The 23,580-nt window shown below is 37.5% G+C and overlaps 1 protein-coding gene across 1 annotated transcript; it reads right to left on the reverse strand.

The window, feature by feature from the left end:
- Positions 1 to 1,000: 1,000 nt before the first annotated feature.
- On the reverse strand, positions 1,001 to 22,794 carry LOC120537746 (glycosylated lysosomal membrane protein). Its single transcript, XM_039766914.1, has 6 exons — positions 22,624 to 22,794; positions 18,315 to 18,587; positions 16,231 to 16,428; positions 9,412 to 9,630; positions 6,537 to 6,814; positions 1,001 to 2,259 (listed from the first exon to the last, which is right to left on the reverse strand). Exons 1-6 carry the CDS (start codon positions 22,732 to 22,734, stop codon positions 2,085 to 2,087), a joined length of 1,254 nt encoding a protein of 417 aa, XP_039622848.1. The 5' UTR covers positions 22,735 to 22,794; the 3' UTR covers positions 1,001 to 2,084.
- Between the last annotated feature and the right edge of the window lie 786 nt (positions 22,795 to 23,580).

A 23,580-nucleotide genomic window follows, 5' to 3' on the forward strand; every position in this document is an offset into this window, starting at 1 on the left:
TAATGGTTATAGCAGTTTCTTCTTACTAGTAACTGAGCAGTTAAGTAATAAAATATACAACTCCGAGACTGTATATTTTGTTTATTAAACTAATATTAATGTTGCCTACACTAAATTTAAGTGACTGTCCAGTGACTTAAAATGAGAGCAGTGATATTATAAAATGATACAATTCATACTGTTTATTTGTATGCCAAGGGTTGATATCAGAAAATACACCTTTTCATATTTTGCAAATATCATTTATTACACTTTCACCAATAAACTTATCCAGTATCAACAGATCCATCAAACAGTCCCCCCAACCAAATAATCAGCTATCTGTATCGGCCAGGAATTTTCATATTGGTGCATCACTAATTCAAATCATAATCTGATTTATTAGATTTTTCTGTCTGGTAATCCTTTTTCCATACAGTTTACTCAAAACAAATGATTGTGTATATTCTGATTAACTCACTACGATGTGAAAAACTAAAAAATACTGAAAGTGTGGCTCTTTGTATCTACTGTGTGGAAATAAAGTAATCTGAATGTGTATTAGAAACGGGGGGCGGGTGTACAGGGATACTGAGCATTTGTAAATGCATTTTTCTTTTATACATTTTTGATTTTCTAATATAAAACAAATCTAATAAATTAGTGATTGTCTACATATTTCTGTGTTGCATCAAATCTGACACAAACAACATAAAATCAGTTCAAATTTCTAAAAATAAAAGTCTCGAAGGTACAAAGACTACACTTTGGGTTGGTTGCTTCCTGCTGTTCTGCAGTTTAGGATTTGAGGAAGACGAAGAATTTCATGCCTGGGGTTTGACACATTTACTGGTCAAAGAGCGCAACGTAATACAGTTGTCCAAAGTGTGTGCAGCATACGTAACCTTTTGGAGAATCCAATAAAGTTTATTTTCTGGGCTCTAACCAAGTGAGCTATTTAATTCACCCAAAGTTCTACCATTATTCTTGCTAAACTATTTTCTTAACACACACACACATACAGAGTTGTATACAAATGTTTTATTGCACTTGATAAAAACCATTTACACATTTACAACTCAAGCTTGCAAAATGGATAAAACAAGGTAAAGTGCTCAGGAAACTGTGCAAGGCACTGAAATGAAATGTGTTTTATGTGCTTTGTTTAGAAGCCAGAAAGCTGAATGTAAGGAGAAATACGTTGGGTAGATCGACACCCCCTACACCCCCCATACCCAAACCTCATCTACTTGACATCACAAATGAACAGCCATTTTGTTTTTCAGGCTACAAGAATAGCCGTAAACCTTATGCATTAGTGTCACCGGCAGCAGAAGAACAAAAATAAGTCTAGAGATCTACATATTGTGCTGCATTTAAGCTCCTTATTCAAACCGATTTAAAAACAAAAACAAACATTCTGTTGGATTTAAGAATAACTGTTTCTTTTCACAAAAACATAGTAAAGATATATAATTCTATTCATCTCAGTATTCCTAATTACAGATATGCCAACACTGCACATTGTTTATGTTAAACCTTTGGAACAATAGGTATCTCCATTATAAGAACATTAACCTGATTTATGGTTTCCTATTGTATGTACAGACAGGAAAAAAAAATGGTAATCAAAGAAGTTTAATGTAAGGGATTCACCTGAGAACGATGTACAGTACACAACAAAATGCAAGTATATGAACGGAAAGCAGCATCTCAGGAGCTTAGGTGAAGTGCAAAAACCAAGAGTCTGTTAAAATGTATACTTTGCTCAACTTCCCCTTAAGGAAAAGAAGATTACAGTTTAACAAAAATGCTCTTCAGCACAGTAGTCTCCACTAACATTTACATTAAGCAATACAATATCAGCAAGTGCAACTGTTTTGTTTTTTTTTTACCATTGTTCCCAATGCAGCACATGCATATCAACTGAATGCTCACAGTTTCCTGAAATGCCCGATTGCTTTCTTGTATTAACTGCAGATTTGCTGGACCTGACTGGTAAACAACACTGTGGACATGTGCTTTTTACAGGATTGTCCATAACACTGGAAGTTGTACAGTTCATGGACAGACGCCAGAGAGACTGGGCTCAATAAAGAACAATGTCAGTTTATAGGCTGGTAACCTGGTGGCGTCACTGGTTTCCGACGCTTCAGTTGCACTATAATGCAGCCCATCAGCAGAATCACCATTGGTGCTCCCAGTCCTACAGCTATAATACAGATCACAAGAGTTGAAAAGGGGTCTTCGGGGGGAGAGCCAATGCCTACCAGAGATGTCCTGTGAAAACAGAAAGGCAAAAGATATTGGCACTGCTCATCACAATATGATGAAGATAATCCAAAATAGGAAAGTGCAACTGTTTTAAATATCCAGTAGCTTTACACTAGTAAATGACCACCTAAATCAGCAATGAGTCTCAAGTTCAGGTCAAGTGGTCCACTGTGGCTGAAGGGTTTCATCCCGTCCAACATCTGGTTTTATCTGGAATTCTACCTTATTTAAGCAAGCTGTTATTTGCCAGTTTCTATGTTTTGGAGTTAATGCACAAATTACAAAAGTGGATTTTGGTAAACCTTTAAAAAGCATGTATGCATGGGGATGATGTAATTAACACTTCCATGTCAGTTCTTTGAGTGCACTGATGCAAAGAACCAATGAGGAATATGACTTCACAACACACCAGGGAGCAGCAGCAGCAAATTGAAATCAGTTCAGTCTCCACTTTAAACAAGTACAAGCCCGACAGGCCTACTGAGATTTAAGATAGTGGGCAGCAAAGGCAACAAGCAGTGCAGCACGTGCCTCAGAGTGGACAGACACACGAGCTGGCCATAAGCCGATGTCATATTACGTGACCTCCAGTCGTGTGCTATGTCAGACTTGCTGACTGCAGTCGCTGATCATCTCAGTTTAAATGACTAAAAATAACTGAGCACATCTAATGTATCAACTGAATGCTGCCCTTCCAGTGTAACGTGTTGCCGGACAGAGCCACTGCTGTATGAAGGAGTAACGGCTACAGCAAGTACAGCCACAATCTCTGCACTTGGTTTTTCTTTTTACCAGTCTGTCATGGTACCTCAAACACAATACACCACACAGACAAGCTTCTTGTATGTTTGCGAGGTCCAAAAGGTCCAGAACACCCATGTTCGTTTGTTCCTCGTTTCTGCATTCTATGCATTGTACTTCTGGATGACCACTTACTGGTTGTCAGCTCTCGGGCACACACAGCCCACCCCTAACATCAAACCCGTTTAACTTTACTGGAGTGAGTTGCTGGGTGTGTCACATTACGCGACTGTCTTAATGAAGCGCACCACCAACTGCCCCCATACTGCTATAATTATATAAATGAAAATCTGGAGATGTGGCCTTCAACAATCTGGTCTACAATTTAATTATCATTTTACAACAGGATAAAATCTGGTACGAAATATAAAGTGATCACATACACATCGATGACACAACCAGTATGGTGCCATACTAAAAGGCAACCTGTGATACAATGCTAGAAAATCTGAAAGACAACTTTACAGAGATTTAACTCTTTCAGGGCTGATGTCGACTTCTGTCAAAAGGAGGAGTTGACGATGGTAATCGACTATAAACCAACTGTTATGTTTTAGTTGGACTCTCGTTGCTAGAAGTAAAGTTAGCTTCATTGGTTTGACCGAGATTTCCTGCACTTGTGTGAGTAGTATGGTGCAAACAAGAGCAAAAATGGCACTGACATAATGGCGAGAGATCAAAGCGAATGCGTAAAGCAAAACACTCCGTGGACGAAGCTTTGCCTATTATCTCTGATCTGGATTATGACTTGTCGGCTTCCAATTCTGATACAAGTGATCGAAAACGAGTGTGAGGTTCCAACTGACTGGTCCCCAGCTAATCGTGGTGGTGCTAAACAGGTTCATGTAGCTTACACGCCTACGGCAATGTTCACCAGGAGGACTGCCACTTAACAATGGGAAGAGGTAGAAACCAGATTGCCATGCGACCGTGACCCCTGCTGCTGCCCCAGCCACGCGAAGACAGCCTGGCAGTAAGCCTGCTGCACATTCTTGGCAAACCGGTAGCCGCAGCATGCCAGCAACAGATGTTATGTTGATTTCTGTGTGAAACCATTGCTTTTCAGAAACTATGTTTTTGGAAAAAATATATAGCCCTCAAAGAGTTAATACAATATAAAACAGTTTACCTATTATAAAAAAACGGACTGCAATTCTGAGACTCACTCTGACCTTAGTGTCTAAAACAGAACATCAGAAGCCTTTTCCAACCACTCATATTTTAAGAGTTCCAGTTTTGGAACTGCTTCTCCAAATGTAAACTTGATATGGCCAACGGAATTTAGTGGACAAACTGGGAGGAAGTTCTAGCCGACATCTGTTTGTGGTCGCTGCTCTTCTCGTCATCTTAAAAAGAAAGAAAGAATCTGTTGTAGCAGGGACTGTAAAAGAAATCTTCAGGAAGTCTGTTCTGCCTTTCCATCTGCTGACTATCCTTCCTCTTCCACAGATGGGCTAGACTGGACAGTTCTTCTCCGTTTTTGCTTCAAAGCTGTGGAATGATCACAATGTGGCTATCCAAACTGCACCCAATTTACTCAGGCATAGTCACGTCTTTTAAAAAATGGCTTTTATTATTAAATATTTTGGAACTGCTTGGTTTCTCTTCTAGAAGATAGCTCCTCTTGTACTGACAAAGAGTTTGGGATATGGATATTCCTCTTAGCCAACTCTCTCCAGCTGCAGGTACAATTACCGTACATAATAAATAGTACTGCTGCTCCATCGTGGTTGGCTTTATCGTTGTTCTCCGATGCTTTTTTCTAATCATTCTTGAATGTATTATAACTTCCTCTGTAAGTCACCTTGGATAAAGACATCTGCTAAATAAACGATTAATGATAATTTGGTGCGTTTTTCGACTCTTGCTTTTTTCACTGGTTATCATCATCATGATATTTGCTACAGTTATCTCAGCCATTACTTACTGCAGAGCACATTAACAGGTCTGACACTGAAATAGTTACAGCCTCTCAGGATTATTGAGTGTCATTTGGCCCGGACTACACGGTTTATCATCCACTGACATTATTTGAAAACAAAACAAGGCAAACTCCACTCAAAAAATGTTAATTCACATGAAAATGGCAAAAGAGAGCTAACCATTTAAAGCTATTACAAGAACACAAATATTTCAAAATTTTTTTGTTATTGTAAATCTGTAACCACTTCATTTTTGCAAATGTAGAATATCGGAAGAAAAAAGACCAGCAAATTAAAACAACAAGATCCATTAGAGGTGAAATGGTCTGGAACAAAAACCTGCAGCCACGGGGGTTCCCCGGAACTAAACTTGAAATCCGCCTCTTCAGGTCTTTTGTTTCTGACAATTTAACTGTATAAAGATAAATAGGACAGTTACTACATTGGCCATAAAAAACAGAAAACAAAACACTAAGCGCATTAAGGTATTAAATGTACAAATGAATTCAAAAAGTATTCACAAACACGCTCATGTTTGTAACTAGATGTGTATGGACCTGCAGGCTAAAACTACTCTACACTTTAATAACAATGTGCAGGACATTCACGGACATAAATACTGTGCCTTACCATCAGCGAGATGAGCTTAACTGCTCCCGTTGCCACTCACACACCCCAGGTAACAGACAGCATACTGCTTGTATTCTTAGGAACCGCGTAGAAGTTGTAAAAAGAGTGTTCAGTTATATAAACACACTGCAAATGCTCTTTTGCAGTATATTTTATAATTGATTACTTAGCTAATTACAATTTGAAATTATTGATAACCAGTAACGGCACACTGCACGAACACACTTGACTTGAGCATTCCTAGTTTTCCTCCTCTTTCTCTGTATGTTTAGCATTCATTTGCTCAGAGGTTGATGCGCTTGCTGCTTCCTGAGCAGCTCTTCTTTCCTCCACCCTATCAGCCCACTTCTTCTCTTCTTTCGTCTGCATCTTTTTGCGTTAAAATTCATTAAGTCAGTGTTTGTGTTGCAGTTACTTAGTACGTTTTCCTTAATTTTTCACTTAAGCTGGCACTTAAGTCTTCAATCTGCCTTAAGAATGATTTAAGATATGAAGAGGTAGGGGAAGTGACAGCAAAGGTGGTAGGGATGAGAACGGCACCTGTACGCATGTGCCACACAGCCACCCTGCTGGCCGCTGCTGAGAGCTGATTCTACCATAAAATAAAATAAAAAGAGAAATAACATTGGAGGTCAATCATCACCCCAAAAGCGGATAGTAGACGTCACGTAGTATATGTGTACCAAATTTCAGGTCAACAGGTTTGCAAGCTACAGGTGATTTAAAATCCTAGACAGACAAACAGACAGCCACGGTAGCATATTGTATAAGAAGATAAAGAAAATTATGACATTCCTGTCAACTGAATTTAATTTCTTGAATTTTGAGCCAATGACATGACGAAGCAAAAGATACAGGATGCAGTTATGCTTAGTGAGTGATTAATATTAAATTTTGATTGAAAATGTGAAATGGTTGCAAAACATTTACCAGCTGAGGTAGTAGGTTTCATTGTAGTAGGGTTCCCCTGCTATTCCAAAGGTGATGTTGACAGACATGATGGTGTACTTGGGCTCAACGTCTTTCCCAAAGAAAGCTATTGGGAGTCCCCAGTGGTTGGAGAACAACTTAGACTGTGGTCCAGTATGATGACTTGGGGTGGCCTGCTCAAAAACAGGAGTTTTGTTGCGATACGCCACTGGTTTCCAATGAGTATATCCAAGGACTGGGCCACTGCCATTTCCTTTTACTGACAACAAGTTATAAACCTTGAATAACAGAAATAAAAATTCTGAAATTAGCTTATTTGACACATTCTTCATGATTTTCACTTAAATTGATTCTTCTGCAGGAAACTGAGAAAATGCATTATTCTAGCACATTTTTAAATGATAAAATTGTTATTGTCAAGAATTTTAAATCAAACAAGGAGTCTAATCATTTGTATGCTTTAAGAATGGCAACAGTTTCTTAACATATAGCTTTTTGTTGTCAACATTCTGAAGTGTTAAAATCGCAGTTCTAAAAACATGATGTTGCAAATATCAAAACAGTTTTTTTTTTTTCTTTTTAAAGAAAGTTTCCTTTTAGTAAACATAATCATGAATATTATAAACTGAAAAACTAGTTCACAATAGCTGGGAAGTTCTCATTGTTCTAAATTAGAATAATAAAAGCTAACTACTAGAACACACAGTGGTTAAAAACAGTATAGTGAAGGAGGAGTGCGGAACACAGTCATGTTAACTAAAACTTTTTACTGCAAGATATTCATTGCCATACTTCAAATTTAAAACATATCAATAAATTACTCAAAGGCAAGTAATGATTAGGAAATAATGTGTCTAATTGATATTTGTTAACAGTTTCATCAATACACTTATTTAGGAAGAGATTCAATATATAATGTACATTTTAAAAATCTGTCAAGGGTTCATTATTTTAACTTTAATATAAAGTACATACTCGTGGATAAGTCAGGACTTGTTTTTACCGTATAATTTCTGGTATTTTATAATGTCGGTCATATAAGTCAAATGTTGAAAACTCACGCTATTGGTCCAAGAGATTATGATATGTTAACGCCCACCTGAGGGAGTAACCAAGGAGCCGACAGCCTTTTTTTTTTTTTCTTTGTATTATGCCTACATGACCACATGGTAATACCCAAACTATTCCAAAGCAGCGTTTGCACTGATTTGTGTTTTTTGTGTCTCACATCCTCATACACCTTCATCGTAACAGCATCCCTCATCTACAATGGAGTGTTCGATCGGAAGAAAATAAGGCTGATTTTAAATTAAACGTCGTTGAAGTAGCGAAAGAAATTGGTAACTGTGCTGCTGCAACAAAATTCAACGCGCCTGAAACTGATGAGAGATTGGAGGAGGCAAGAAGATAGAAAAAAAAAATGTAAGTGTCGCATTTTTGAACAGGCGTATAAATCGGGTCTGATTTTATGAACAGTTTTTTGGGTTTCAAGACCCGACTTATACTTGAGTATATACGATAATTAAAAAATGTGACAGGTGACTAAAATGTTGTGTTTCTTAGCCTGAAAAGGGTGTTCTATGGAAACATTTTTCATCTCCTTTGTGCTAAAATAAATGAATTACATGTTTCTAGCATTTTTGATTTATAGTGCATTCATTTCCTAATTCAGAATCAAGACAAATTAAATGCTAAAAATCAGAAAAATCAACTTTGTTTGAATGCTAGAGATTCATATCCCTTCATGTGCCATAGTCAAGAGACAGTTGCAGAAATCCTGTGTTCCAATTTCTGGCCATTCTTTGACATCAACAACAGAGAAAAAGGCTGTGAAAGTGAAGAGAATTGTAATGGAGAGTTGAGGAGTGACACTGTGAGAGATCAAAGCAGACATTATAGAAATTAGTTATAAATCAGTTGAATCCATTCTTCATGAAAAGTTACACAAGTAAAGTTTTGTTATGTTGGGTAGTGCAGCACCACTGCATTGAACGTCTCAAGGAGAATATCAAGCTAACAAGTTCAGACTGAAACAAATTTAAGAAGCTTTTCACAATTATGGATAAAATCTGGACACATTATTTTGACACAAAGTCTAAGTAACAGTGGGCAATAAAGAAGGATGGTGATTCTTTCAACACTGTTCAAGCAATTGCTAATAAGATTTTATGATTCCAAGAGTGTATTCCATATTGATTACATGCCCTGAAAGGACCAGATAACTGGTCAATATTAAGCTGATTTGCTTTGGCATTTGTAACAGTCAATGATGGAAAAGCGGTGAGGAAAGCTATTGAACACTCCTACCTTCGGCTTCATGACAATGACCCACTGACACAGTCGGGGACTGCAAAGGCTATACTGTAGAACTATCAATTCAAAGAAATGCCAAACCCACCCAGTCTCTAGATCTAGCCCTGTGTGACTATCACCTGCTTCCCCAATCTGCAGGGCTACCTCCATGATATGCACTATGCCAATGATGAAGACGTCAAGTCAGCTACAAAAGAGTGGTACCACTAGGAAGACAAAACATTTGAGCGGCACAGACATACTTTGTAAAAGTTATGACAAGTGCATTAGCATTCATATAAATTATTGAAAAAAAGCAATAAACTCATTAGTTTTTCTCAATATGTCACACTCACACTTTACACCCCTCATATACACAAACAAACATATATGTAAATATTTTATTGGACAGGCTAGCATTTGTAACCTGCCTAAAGCAGTCAATCACCGCTGACTTTGAAATATTCTTCCAGTGGCCAAAAAAAGTTTCAACATGCACTCTGCCTGGGTAAACAGAGCTTTATTACACAACATTATTTACGGACTTAAATTTTAGTTGATAACTTGTAAACCTAAGGCTCACCTGAAAGATTGAAGGAGTGTACTCATCGTCAATTGAATGTTTTGTGTCTATCCAGCTTCGGACACCATTCTCTTCTATTGAGACCAGCTCCAGCCCAAATCTTGATTTGTTAGACCGTGGTAACACCCTGTCAATTTCAAACTGAATCTGGGAGGAGTTTGCATTGTGCAAGAAACAGGGCCACTTTTCATCCCTACCTAGCGCATCAAAGGCTGAAATCTAAACAAAGAAGAAGCAGGAAGACAATCCATTACTGGCAACCCTTCTATTGCTGCAGGTTAAATAACATTTATTACAAAAGATACGTACATTCTTGAAATAGGCTTGTATTGCTTTCTTTCCAATTTTTCAGTGTAGTTTTCCCACTGTTTTTAAGCATACTTTATAATAATAAAGACATGTAGAGATGCTTGTCTAGGTGCACAATAATCATAGGATATATTTCAGTATTTCTTTCTCTGGGTACTTTTTTCACATTGAGAAAAAAAAAATGCTATGGTCTTCAGGAATCACTGTGGGCTACTTTGACTGAAGATCCAACAAAACATGGTTAGCGCATGCCTTGTAATCGTGTGTTTTTAATCTAAAGTCCATCATTCTGCAATAACAAGCAAAGGAGCTTCCCTGTATGATTAAAGAGTGAACTTACCTGACTGTTTTATCCTTTTTTCATAAAAACCAATTTGTTTTTCAATTAAATCGTGTTGGTATTAAAAGAATACTCCATTCCAATTTTTTTCCTCATTTGCTGCTTTACCCTGTTTGTAGTGATGGATTAGAATACTTTTTAATCTCATGTTTTTAATGAAGAACAGAGATAAACTTTCTGATACAATGGATATTACGCATTAAGCAACACAAGTAACAAGGTGTTTTTAAGAACTTTTAAATATTGTTTGCTACTATTCAGCGTTGGACCCCATATGGTCTCCACTAAAGGCCATTATATCTGAAAATTTGATTTGATTTTAGACTACAAAAAAACAAAAGTTAAAATTTCATTAAGGGCATGAGATTGTGTATTACTCAATACAGTAATTTTTATCATAAAACTAGCATTTCTTTTTTTGTGAATTTGGGGTTTGGTGTTGGCTGCCAATAGAAGAAAATCTGACATCAAATATATGCCGTCAATAATATATTGGCATTAGTTAGACCAGGTTTAATATCTTAGGACAACAAGGATGGAAATTACAAAAAAAAAAAAGGTTTTTTCATTCTAAAACAGAATTATGTTTATATCTGAGCAGAAGTTTCATCAGAAAGAACACTCTGGAACTGCGCAGTCTGTTGGAGGGAAAAATGCAAAAATGTACAGTTTTTTCCTAAATTGCCTATTAATCTAAAGACATTTCAAAAGGACCACAAATACACAATGAGAAAGATGTACAGTGTCAAAGCACAGTCATTTGCATTTCATTTTAAATAGATTTGAAACAACATGCAAAGATTGAAATTTTGCTTCGTAAGTATCTTGAAGTGAAACTGAAAAGTGATGTACAGTATGTCTTTCACAATATTTCACAAGTGGTCACAATATGAGAATGCTTCAGAGACGACAAAATTACCAATGCAGAATTTTTTTCAACTTTTTCTGAATGATGACCGACAACTAAATAAAGCCCACATATCCTCAGAAATATTGCTAGTTGTTAATTCAAGAACAGATACTGCAGACAGGCAATATGGGCTGAACCAAAGTAAACACTAACAAGTGACAAAGTTTATCTGCCAGGCTCCTTACTGACTTACTGGTCAAAGGTGTACCTAAATACTTGTCTAACACTGAACAGGTTTGCTTTGAAATGTTCTACCTGCCACATTATTTGCAAACTAAATTCGTTTCAGATCCATTGAGGTCCACATTCATAAACACTTAGGTTTTTTATCTGCTTAACTGGAACTTCCATTCATGGATTTTCTGTACCACATCCTTAGTGAATGAGGCACAGTAGCACCTCACTTCTAAGGAGATTGAGGAAATTCAAGCTTTTTATCAAGACTATTAGCTCTTTCTATATGTGCACAATAGGCAATGTCCAAAAAAGGTTGCATTTCTATCTTGTATGGAAATAGTGTGATAGTAAGAATTACAGAGACCTCACTGCCCCTTCCCATCTCCCTTTCTGTCACATGGAGTCATACAAACTCTGTACCAAAACACTTCAGTACATACACTTTCTATTTATGCTAAGCATTTTATTTTTAGACACCAGTGTCTAATGTTTACTGTATATATGCAATTATCTGTTGCATTACGTTCATTATTTTTACAATGTCAAAGTTCTCTCTTTTGTACTGTATGTCAGATGACATACAGGCATGACACTAGTATTTTTGCACTGTACTTATTTGTGTGCATACTTTGCTACTTGAAAGACCTATAAGAAAATGTGTTATGTTTTTACTGTATACTTTACGTGTTACTGAAAATGCAGTACTTCTCTACCACTAACCAAAATACAGCTCAAAACAGGAAGCCGCAGCCCAGGGTCCAATACGCTTCCCCTTTCACATATACTCTATACACTTCATCCAACCAGCAGTTTACACAGCAAAAATTACATACAGTATGTGGATTTTATTTATTTATTTTTTTATTAATTTTATTGCACTCCATACAAAGCAATCAAGTTTTTACAAAAAGAAAAATTGAGTTAAGAACAGATCGATCCCCACCCCTGAGAGAGAGAGCAAGCCAAACGGCATAAAAATTTTACAGCTTTTAAACATACCTAAATTAATAAATTCTCTATGCTTCATGAACTTATTTTAAAATATTACTGATTAGATCCTGCCATGTTTTGAAAAATGTCTGTACGGATCCTCTAACTGAGTATTTGATTTTTTCTAATTTCAAATAATATAACACATCAGTTTCCCACTGACTCTAAGAGGAGAGTTTGGGTTCTTCCAGTTTATCAGAATAAGTCTGCGTGCCAAAAGTGTAGTGAATGCAATCACAATTTGTTTGTCTTTCTCCACTTGAAGCCCCTCTGGAAGAACCCCAAACACAGCTGTTAATGGGTTAGGAGGGATTGTGAGTCCAAGGCTGTCTGAAAGGTAATTAAAAATTTTTGTCCAGAATAATGTTAATTTGGTGCAGGCCCAGAACATGTGACCCAGTGAGGCTGGAACTTGGTTGCAACGTTCGCAGGTTGGATCATGCCCTGGAAACATTTTGGAGAGTTTTAGTTGAGACAGATGTGCTCGATATATAATTTTGAGTTGTATAATTGTATGCTTTGCGCATATGGAGCTCGAGTGAATTCTCTGCATTGCTACTTTCCACTCCTCTCCTGATATATTAATTGAGAGATCTTTTTCCCAGTGTCCTCTTGGATCTTTGAAAGGGAGGGATTGTAAAATGATTTTATATATTGCAGAGATGGAGTCTAAGTCCTTGAGATTGAGCAATATTTTTCCAGCATGGATGAGGGTGCAAGATGAGGAAAATCTGGAAGGTTCTGTTTAACAAAGTTCCTGATTTGAAGATAGTGAAAGACATATGTAGCTGGAATGTTAAATTTGGAATGTAATTGTTCATAGGAAGCAAAGACGTTGTCTATATAAAGATCTCTAAGCAAGTTAATTCCAAATTTTTTCCAGATATTAAAAACTGCATATGTTTGTGAAGGTTGAAAGAGATGGTTCTCTTGCAGAGGGGCCACAGAAAGAAGCTTCTCCGTCTTAAAATGCTTTCTACATTGGTTCCAGATTCTAAGTGAGTGGAGCACAATTGGGTTATTTGTATATTGCCGATAGCGTGTGTTTATTGGAGCACAGAGCAAGGAATACAAAGAAGTACTGCAGGATTTTACTTCTATTGCGGTCCATGCCTGTGTATGTTCTTCTATTTGTGTCCAGGTTCTTATCGCCTGTATATTTGCTGCCCAGTAATAAAACTGGAAGTTAGGTAGAGCCATGCCACCTTCAGCCTTTTGTCTTTGTAAGGTCGCTCGGATGCATGGATGTTTTGAATTCCAAATAAATTAGGTTATTGTTGAATCTAATTGCCTAAAGAATGATTTATTAATGTATATTGGGATGTTTTGAAATAAAAAAAGGAGTTTAGGAAGAATATTCATCTTAACAGTGTTAATTCTTCCAGCTAGTGTGAGATGAAATATGTGGATTTTAATTGGGAAATTGTTTTACATAAAGTTAGACAAGTTTTAGCTCCTAAAACAAAGTTCTGCCCCCCCCATCTGTTTAGAATACACCAAAAAAATTCCAATCATTATGGTACAATACAGTATTTCGTTAACTTTGGTACTGGAAGTAAATGGTAGTTATCAATAAGGCTGCAACGATTAGTTGACGTAATCGACGACGGTGACTACAAAAAATCATTAACGCATCATAAACAGAACCTTCAATAGAAGCTCTGGTCACAAAGAACCACAATGGTTTTTGTAACTGCGATAGACTACATGAATGTCTGGGCGCAGTATCATTTGTTATTGTTTGTCAAGACTGCACACAGTCCTACCAACGAAGAAGAACGTCTGAGGAGAAGAAGAATGTAGAGGAAAATAAATGTGGCTGCAATGGCGGGTCAGACAGAGGAGGGGGAAGGAGATGGAAAAAAAATTGAGAAAGAAACTTTCTAAAGTGTGGGAGTACTTCATCGAAAAAAAAAAAAAGAATTGAAAGTAGATTATGCAAAGCGGAGCTTTTTTCTGTGTATATCAAGGTTTTGACAATGACAGTTAACCCTTAAACCGACACATACTTGGGGGTTAATGCACTCCTGGACGCCAAATACTTTTAAACTGTGCTTTTTAAGTAAACGTCACAATTCACAAAGAAAATGTGAAATTTTAATGGAACACTTATTTTTTTTCCATGCAAAGAGCATCACAATTACTGCAACACTGATCATTTTACTGCAAATGAACTATAAAAAATTATTTTAAAAACTACTGCAGCAATCTATTATTATATGTTCAAAGTACAACTGAAGCCATTGATGAAATCAAGTTAACCACAGAACCAACTACACTTGAACTGGTTTCATGCAAAACACACAGAGGTAAACGCTGATGCTTGCAGGCTCGTCTAGTGCAGCAGCTCAATCCCAGAGACAGTGAGGCTGCAGGGGCTGGCAGGGCTGATATGCTGGCCGCTCAACAAATATATGTAGTGACTGATCAACTCTGGCGTGCTGCCAAATTGCACTGGAAATTGACTCTAGCCAGTTACTGAGGTTTAATGGTTAAGTGCATACAACTTCAGTTATGTTTGCTAACGTGTTTGATAGTAAAAGAGTGAACACAAGTAGCTGAGCCGTTCTAGTTTTTTTTGCTTCTTTTCTCGTATAATATTAATAGTAAACCCTCTCTAACTAACATTAGGTAACTTGTGTTTTGGAGTATATCAGTAATTAGCTTGTTGCACATTTTAGTCCGTTATTTTTTATTTTGGCATAATATAGTACATGATGTGATAACATACGACACTTTTCCATCAGAGTGTGATGATTAAAACATCTTTGTCTGCAAAATTATTCTTGTGTATTCCTGCTACATGTACTCCCTCTGAGTGTCTTTTCTCAGCAGCTGGGAACATTGTCTCAAAGAGGAGAGCCAGCCTCACACCACAGCATGTCGAAATGCTCACATTCCTGCACTGCAATCAGGAATATATGAACTGAATCTTTTATAAAAACTGTACATTATTGTTTTATATTATTTGTACTGAAGCTTTATTCAAACTTTTGGACTTTAAGACACACCAGTGGCCATTTTTGGTTAAGTTAAATGCACTTTTTTTGTTTAAGGACTATGTACACTTTAGTTTGTATTGTTTAATGCATTTCTTTTTTATTGCGATGGTCACACTAATATAAAACATTAATTATTTTCGAATTCATGTTTCACTGGTTGTTATTTAATTTGATTATTATTAATTTTAATCGTGTTAATGCAGACACATCAGGGTGACATTCACAGGTTGACATATGTGAGCAGATGAGGTAAGACATGCACTGGAGCCCAGAACAAGATGTGCAACCACAGGTCACAGGCATCAAAATAGTCAGGCATGAAATAATTGTGACTAATCGGAAAAAATATTGAACGATTAGTTGACTACCAAAAAAATCATTAGTTGCAGCCCTAGTTATCAAGCTCCTCATGCTAAGTTGTTTATTATCTCGACAATTTATGGCTAGGTCAAGTCACGAAGGGAGATGACTATTCAAATGTATATATTTATATAAAACATGCTGGAGACTCCCGTTTATGTGAGAGTGGAGAACCAATTAGTGTTCACTGTGAAGAACCGTCCATTTAAAGCAGCTACATGGAACAGCTTGTCTGTCTGAGGTCCCATGCTTGACAAGCCACAACAGAATGGAAAAAAAGATAAAACACACACTGTAGCTGAACGGTACTCGTATAGCACTGACAATGTCAGGCAACACATTATTGAGTGTCAGAAAAAGGGACGAGCTCACAATATTTTAGAAATGTGAAACTGAGCTGGAAAGTCTTTAAATATGGATCTAATTTGCCATCCCCTGTGATTCCTAATTATGAAATCTGACATCCTTAGGTGACAAGATTAGCAACTGCAGTTGGCAAGTTTCACATTGCCTTCCGATTAAAGATTTGTTTCATGGAAATGTGCCATCCCAATGAACGACATACATACATACAAATACGCATATATATACATACACACAAGGGATATTCACAGTCCTTAATTTACCAATGGATTTTTAAATAATCAAAAAGCACAGCTGAGGTAATAAACACTCAGATTCATTATTGATCATTAATAAAATGAAATAGATTAAAACAGATTTTACATTACCTTGAAACAGATGGAGCCATTAACAAAATACTGATCTGTAACATTCTTGCCACACAGCTTGGCAGTATGTGCAGTCTTGTCCAAACTTTTATTCAAGTCATCCCAAACAAATTCCTCAAGGTTGTATGGGGGAAACATGTACTTTGATGGATCACTAGGAAAGTCGGCAGTGTCATTCACATCATTGTATTCCCAAACCTGGCAAAACAAGATAATATATTCAAGTTTATTCTCGTGTGCACAAACTACAAAGAGATTTACAATTACATACCTCCACCAGACTGGTGACAGTAGTGACAACAGATATTGAACACCACAATATACTGTATTTAAGAAACACACAGTAAATTAGGCTCATGCTGTTGTCAACATGTGGGGCTCATTTGAATAGCCTTATGACTAGAAGGTAAGAACTGTGCCTGAACTTGAAGTAAGATATATGAATAAACATTGTGCCATTTATCATAACACTAAAAATGATCTTAAGGATTACTCAGATTTGAATTAGATGTGGTAGCCATGTACTTTTATAATATGGATACTGCTGTAGATTTACAATAAAACAAACCACACAGATTAAGTGAAAAATGCTTTTGGTGCAATTCACACATTTTGCTGACATCTGCTTTACTCAGCAGTAATGTACTAGCCCTGAAAACAATACCATTCCTTTGTGAAGTCCACAGAGGCAAACATTTGCACAGCAACAATTTAGAACTTGAAGTTAACAATGAAAACATTTTTTTTCTGAAAGGAAACTGGAATTCACAGAGCAAAGACAAGTGAACCCATAATCACATAGTAATGGTTCTAGAGCAATCGGCTGCATAAGGTGGCAAGCGCTGTGTTATATCAATCAAAATTTTTGCTTGTAAAAATAAATCAATAGATTTAAAATATGCTTAAAACACTATGCAACAGCTACAAAATCAATTTACTTTCTCTCCGCCAAAACAACCAAGAATGAGGCTCAGAATAAATAATTTAAGATAAATGTGTATAATTTTTACATAATAAAACTGGACTCTTCTACACGATTATTTAGCAAGTAAATAATCAAGTGTTCTGGTTCTCATCATTAACCTTATTCATTGCTATGTTGTGTGTCAATGTTGACTTTTGCTTGTGTTTCAAATGTGCCAAGTGCTTGGATTTGGAAAACGTAATGAATTAGTATGAATTGCTAATGGACAGAAGCACTACATAAAGCTTAAATAAATAAATCAGAAAAACAACAACAATAAAACTGAACATTTAGTTAGACAAAAAAGGTCAGCAGATTATCAGATTATATTGTTATTGTTTATTTAGCAGACCCCTTTATCTAAGACAAACTCAGAAAAGCAAACCATAATCCATACAATTTAAGTGTCAATAAAGTAAACCAAAAAAAAAAAACTTACAATCTTAAAATCAATCTTGAAAACAATCAACCTTAAGCACAAAGTGTGCAGCAATATATAGTTTCTGTGCTAGCTGAAAAACTAGAGTAAAAACAATAACTGTATTGCTTGATAATGAATTATATCCTGCTTCATATTGAATAAAGGCATGTACAATATCCAATAAATAGTTGACTAAAAACTTATGGATTATACCTTACAAAGCTTGGAGTGTGATGTACAGTTGTAAAGTGTCAAATATATTACACATGAGGAATGGCCTAAGGACATACCCATACATCACTCTGGGGCCAGAGCTCATCCTGGCAGTGTTAAGATAAAAATAAGAACAAGACTCAAAAGTGACACCAGCCCGTTGCAGGGCATGGTTATCTCCTGAAGGAAATTCCACACAGATCCATTGAGAACATTTAAACTTAACAGAGACTGTCATGTGGTGTGTAGCTGGAGCAACAAAGGAGCACTGCTAACTCCTACCCTACTAAAAACTCCTTTTTTCCATATTGCATTAGATAGACAGACATGTCAATAATACATCTTGATTTAAAATAAATAGTGAATTACTGTATATACTTGTACAATAAAATTATGAAATGTTGCCAACTTGCCTTATGCATTGCTTCATTTTACACTCACATCCATGTTGTTTTAATACAATCTTTTTTAAAAAGTACGACTTACCTTAGTAAACAGCAGTGCCCGGGAGTACAACACCGAGCTCACTGGTTCGACCCAAACACTGCGAGATGAGTTTTCTGTCATCAGACGGTTCCAGTCTATCTTGAGTTGTGTGTCTGAACTACCTGTGTGAACCAGCAGTAGAGATGGGGGTCCAAGGCTGGCCAAGATGATGTGTAGTGTATCATTATTTCCAACCGCCTTCACATGGAGGATGCTTACATTAAGAGGAGCCGAGGAGGTGCTGTTAAGGCCAGGGTTCAACTCCAAAGAAACCTACAATGATAACCAAAACAATTATGAATCATTCTCAACTGGCCCAGTTTGTTTGACTGTGCTTTGCAATTGGTGGGCACAGCACACATGGTAATGTTGGATTTTCACCTAGCAACCAAAGTGATAACCACAGGATCCAGACAATCCTGACTCGGATAAACAGTTACAAGGAGGAAACTCAGAGTATCCAAAGACAAGAATGTGCAAACTATAGGTAGGCAGTGTCCAGGCTACACTAGACAATTCATCAGCATGCTGTCCTTAGTACTCAACTATCTCTCTGAACAAACATCTTACAGATTTCTGCCCCATTTTATGTGTGCCAAAGACTGTAAAGTAATATGTGCAATTATACTTATCCATTTTCCCATTTCTGAACCAATGTATCCACTGAAGGATTCTGTAGAGCAGAAACCAACCTGAGCACAAGGCAGGAACTGGTCCTGGATAGAATGCTAGTCCTTCAAAATACATTTTTTCACACACACTAAATAACCTCTTTAAGTATTCCAAGATGAATAAATGCTGAATCATTGCAATGGCTTGGCCTTTTGATTGAGATGTTTTTGGCTTTCTCAACCAACCCAGTACACTCAAATACATATACAGTACAATGCCTTATCTTATTCTGTTTCTCTTTTAAGGAAAATATTTTGGCAGAGTTTAAGGCTATGGAAGACAAAGATTTCGAATTAAGGTTATGTTTGCTGAACAGGGCACAACATTACAAGCAAGAATTTCACTGTTCTCTGTATGCATTGTAACAATAATATACAACACAACAAAAATCTGCTTTTAAACCCGACAGGATGGAAACCTAATGCAATACTGTAGTGTACACAAGATACAATACATCTCATTATGACACAGGGAAAGGGATACAAAATAGATTTTTTACTGTGTTTTAAAAATGGCGTGCTCAAGGTGGTGGCCATCATTAGTGATACATTCTTCGCGACGATTTCTGAACTATGGCGTTATTTCAGTGCCACTATTCTGAGCGCACGTAAAAAAATATTGCAAGTGCAAGTGTTGCATTTTGAGGAGAAATTTATTTTGAGCGTACAAAAGCTGAATTTGAGTGAACAAAATTCATTGCTGCGTGCAAAAAATGTATTTCAGTGTTTGCACTTATCCATATACACACACACAATAGCACCCCCTCTCGCTCAGTTTTTTCATTTGCGCTTGCTCGCAATGTGTTGATTGCGCTCACAACATTCTCTGCTGCAAGCGCTCAACTCTCTGTACACCGTTATAAGTGTGCCACAAAACCAACCAATCACAGACTTGGTTTCAAAAATTCTGATTGGCTCTTACGGTCTCCAATCAGCTCGCTAGCTGCTGCATTCATTGTGGCACATCTGCGAGATGCTTCTGGTGATTTTATACATTCTTGCCTATCAATTACCACTAATGTAAATCACAGTAAGAAGAACATGAAAACAAAGGCATTCTTTTTAAATTGTTGTATTTATTGGAAAAAACGCTTACACAAAATAACATTACTCCCAAAAGTACCTATTCTGGAATAATGACTATTATATATGTTTGTGGATTTGAAGGAGCTTCAGGATCCAGGCATTGACTGGGAGAGTACTACACCAACGATAGTCTTAACAAATAATATATTTTAAAATAAAATAATTAAAGATATTATCCGCAAATTGGGGTTTAATTGAGTTTAGCTGGATTTAGCTACATTTCGGACTGTTTCCGGAATGCAGCAGCTAGCGAGCTGATTGGAGACCGTAAGAGCCAATCAGAATTTTTGAAACCAAGTCTGTGATTGGTTGGTTTTGTGGCACACTTATAACGGTGTACAGAGAGTTGAGCGCTTAAAGGAAAGAATATGTTGTGAGCGCAATCAACACATTGCGAGCAAGTGCAAATGAAAAAACTGAGCGAGAGGGGGTGCTATTGTGTGTGTGTATATGGATAAGTGCAAACACTGAAATACATTTTTTGCACGCAGCAATGAATTTTGTTCACTCAAATTCAGCTTTTGTACGCTCAAAATAAATTTCTCCTCAAAATGCAACACTTGCACTTGCAATATTTTTTTACGTGTGCTCAGAATAGTGGCACTGAAATAACGCCATACTGAACGTTCACATTACTCCTTCGGCGATGTCATGCGAATAATGTACTTGAGGGCTTCAAGGTTTTGAGGTCGGTGTGTGAATACCCCCACATGAAGAAATCGCACGGAGTGAGATCAGGAGAACGTGAAGGCCACCCGACATCGCCGCGCAGGGGGTTCGGCTTCCCCCGAAACATCTACCGCAAAACTTGCAGGCATCTCTGCGCTGTACAAGTTGTTGCTCCACCCTGTTGAAACTAGAGATCTACTACATCCATTTTTTCCAGATGGGGGCCACAAAAATTTCTTTAGCATATCAATGTAACGTTCTAAAGCGACGGTGACCATTGCTCCCCCTACTCAAAAAGTATGGGCCTACAATGCCAAATTCTGCAATGGCACACCAAACTATAACACACTCATTGTTGCAGGAGTCTCTGATAAAGTTTACCAGGGTTGGTTTCATCCCAATATCGAAAGTTTTACCTATTTACACAACTATTCAAATGGAAATGTTCCCCATCGCTGTCCATGATGATGACATCTCGATGAACGGTTTGCAGAATGTTTGCGCTGTCTGTCTATGGCTCTCTCAGCGCGATCCCGCAATACCACCACTTTTTATGGATGGAAAATAAGATCAGTCAGTCATTCTCCAAAGGTTCTCATGCAAAATCCTCTTCAAATACGTTCTGAAAATGCCCAAGGCAGTTTGCGCACTGCACGTCTAGGAGACTGCAAAATTGATGCCCTTACATCGTGTATGCTTTCACGCGTTCGTACAGTCCGAGGACAGCTTAGACATTTTCTGTTCAATGTTGTACCCTTCCGTCTACATTTAGCCACTCACTTAAGAATTCTTTCTCGATTTGGGACGTCACCGTTACGAATAATGCTGAACCGAGTTTGGAAATTGCGTAATGATGACTGTTTCGTTGTTTTTGAAGAACGCTTCGACAGCGAAAGTACGGTGCGCACGGACCAAGGCATGATGCCGATAGAAAACTACAAGGGATCCCCCATCAAAGGACCCCCACCTCATCCCACTCGGCTGCCTCTATCTCACGGAATGACCTTGATAAATGTGCTACTTCATTTTGGCTTACCCTGTGCATATATCTCACACACAAATAAACAAAACTGCGTTTGTAGCATTTAAAAAGGCATCATGCATTTTAATATTTTGAGTTCTGCCGTTTTGACATATTTATTTATTGATGTTCAGGCACGGCCACGGAGAAAGAAGATCCATCTCTAGGGTACTAGTAATGATAATAAAAAGATATTCTTTATTTCTAAATTAATAACTGAGGTCCCTTTACTTAGTATCACACTACGGCTTTTAAAGCCCTACATATATGCAGTACTAGATAATAACAATATAAGTGGGACCAGGGTTTTAACATTGAAACAGTGTCGCAGGAAAACGAAAGTTTACTAAACTATAGTTTTTAGTGAGACTCATTATAAAGTGAGCACTCCACTGCAACTTTATAATTATTTTAGCCCTATAAAGAAATCAGTCCCACCATTTGCTGTGTTGATCCATCCATTTTATGGGGAAAATAGTAAGAGGATTAAAAAATACGGCATCAGCGATGAAAACAAGAAGGTGTTGAACCACTCCGGGCGGAAGGTAAACGCACCTCCGAGCTCACAGGAGTACTCGCAGTCGCTTGAATCGTACCGTCAACGTTACGAGACCCACGTGAACTTACGAGCCAAAACACAGAAAGCACCTCAGCAAAACAGAACAGTGGTTCAGCCGAAAGCAGGCACAAAACTACTGGCTGCGCCAAACGATTTTTTTTAGTCTTTATTATTTACGTGAAACGCCGCCCTGCTCTGGCTACACTCAAACAGGTTAGGCTTTTATCGCGAGAGTAGTTCGGCAACCGCCAGTATATTAACACGAAACCCGAGTAATTACACAATCTTTATATTTACTCTTACCTTTCTTCGATACTGATCCGCATCACCAAGAGACAAACCCAACACGACATGTATACTGATGAAAATATGAAGAGGGAGCACGAAGCGCTTCTCGCCGCTCTGCAGATCCATGTCCAACTGGCTGCCGGCAACACTTCCCGTTCAGTCACGTGGGCAGGTCAGCTGACCGAGCCACGAGTCCAAGCAATGGGATCACCTTTTTTGTGAGATTATAGGTAAATGAACACACTTGAAATGTCCTTAAAACAGCGTAAGGCGTGGTAGAAGTTAGGCTAGTAAGCTCGAGGACAATGAACCTCGCCAATAAACTTCCAGGGCTCGGCTGATGTGTGCATGTAACACAGATGCCTCTTGAAAAATAAAAATCAGCATTCTCCTTTTACTTGAAAGCAGCCACGTACATTTATCGTACTTTAACGTACATCGTTATGTGTGTAATTATTTACATTTGTAGAATATGCCCATTTAAAAAGAGATACACAGACCAGCTAAGCTACAGTGTCTTTGGGGTTTTACAATACAACACTGTCAGTGTAACAGGAAAAGTGTTCTATTAACTGGAGGAAAAAACAGTTAATTGTCGCGATATACGTTTACTGACTCCATGAAGGAGGTTTGTGACGTAATTATTATTTAAAACACTAGACACTTTTACTCATTACGTGCCGTTTGTAAAGGCAGGCAATTGCCCAGTATGTTTAGAGGGATTGGGTCCAGCATACCCCCGTGACCGTGTTCGGATTCAGCGGGTTGGAAAATGGATGGATGGATAGTAACACATGGTATCCGTGTATAATCCACGATTATCAATGGGATAAACAAACAAGACAAGGTGAAGAAACTGCAGAATCGGCATGCCCCCGTTATTTTTATGCAAAATTTGATATCTTCTTTAATCACACGTTTCATATTAAGAAAACGTTTAATATACTTTCATGTAAGTTTGACGTTTTCAAC

Source organism: Polypterus senegalus, chromosome 1 (assembly GCF_016835505.1).
Source record: "Polypterus senegalus isolate Bchr_013 chromosome 1, ASM1683550v1, whole genome shotgun sequence".
NCBI classification, from domain to species: Eukaryota; Metazoa; Chordata; class Cladistia; order Polypteriformes; family Polypteridae; genus Polypterus; species Polypterus senegalus.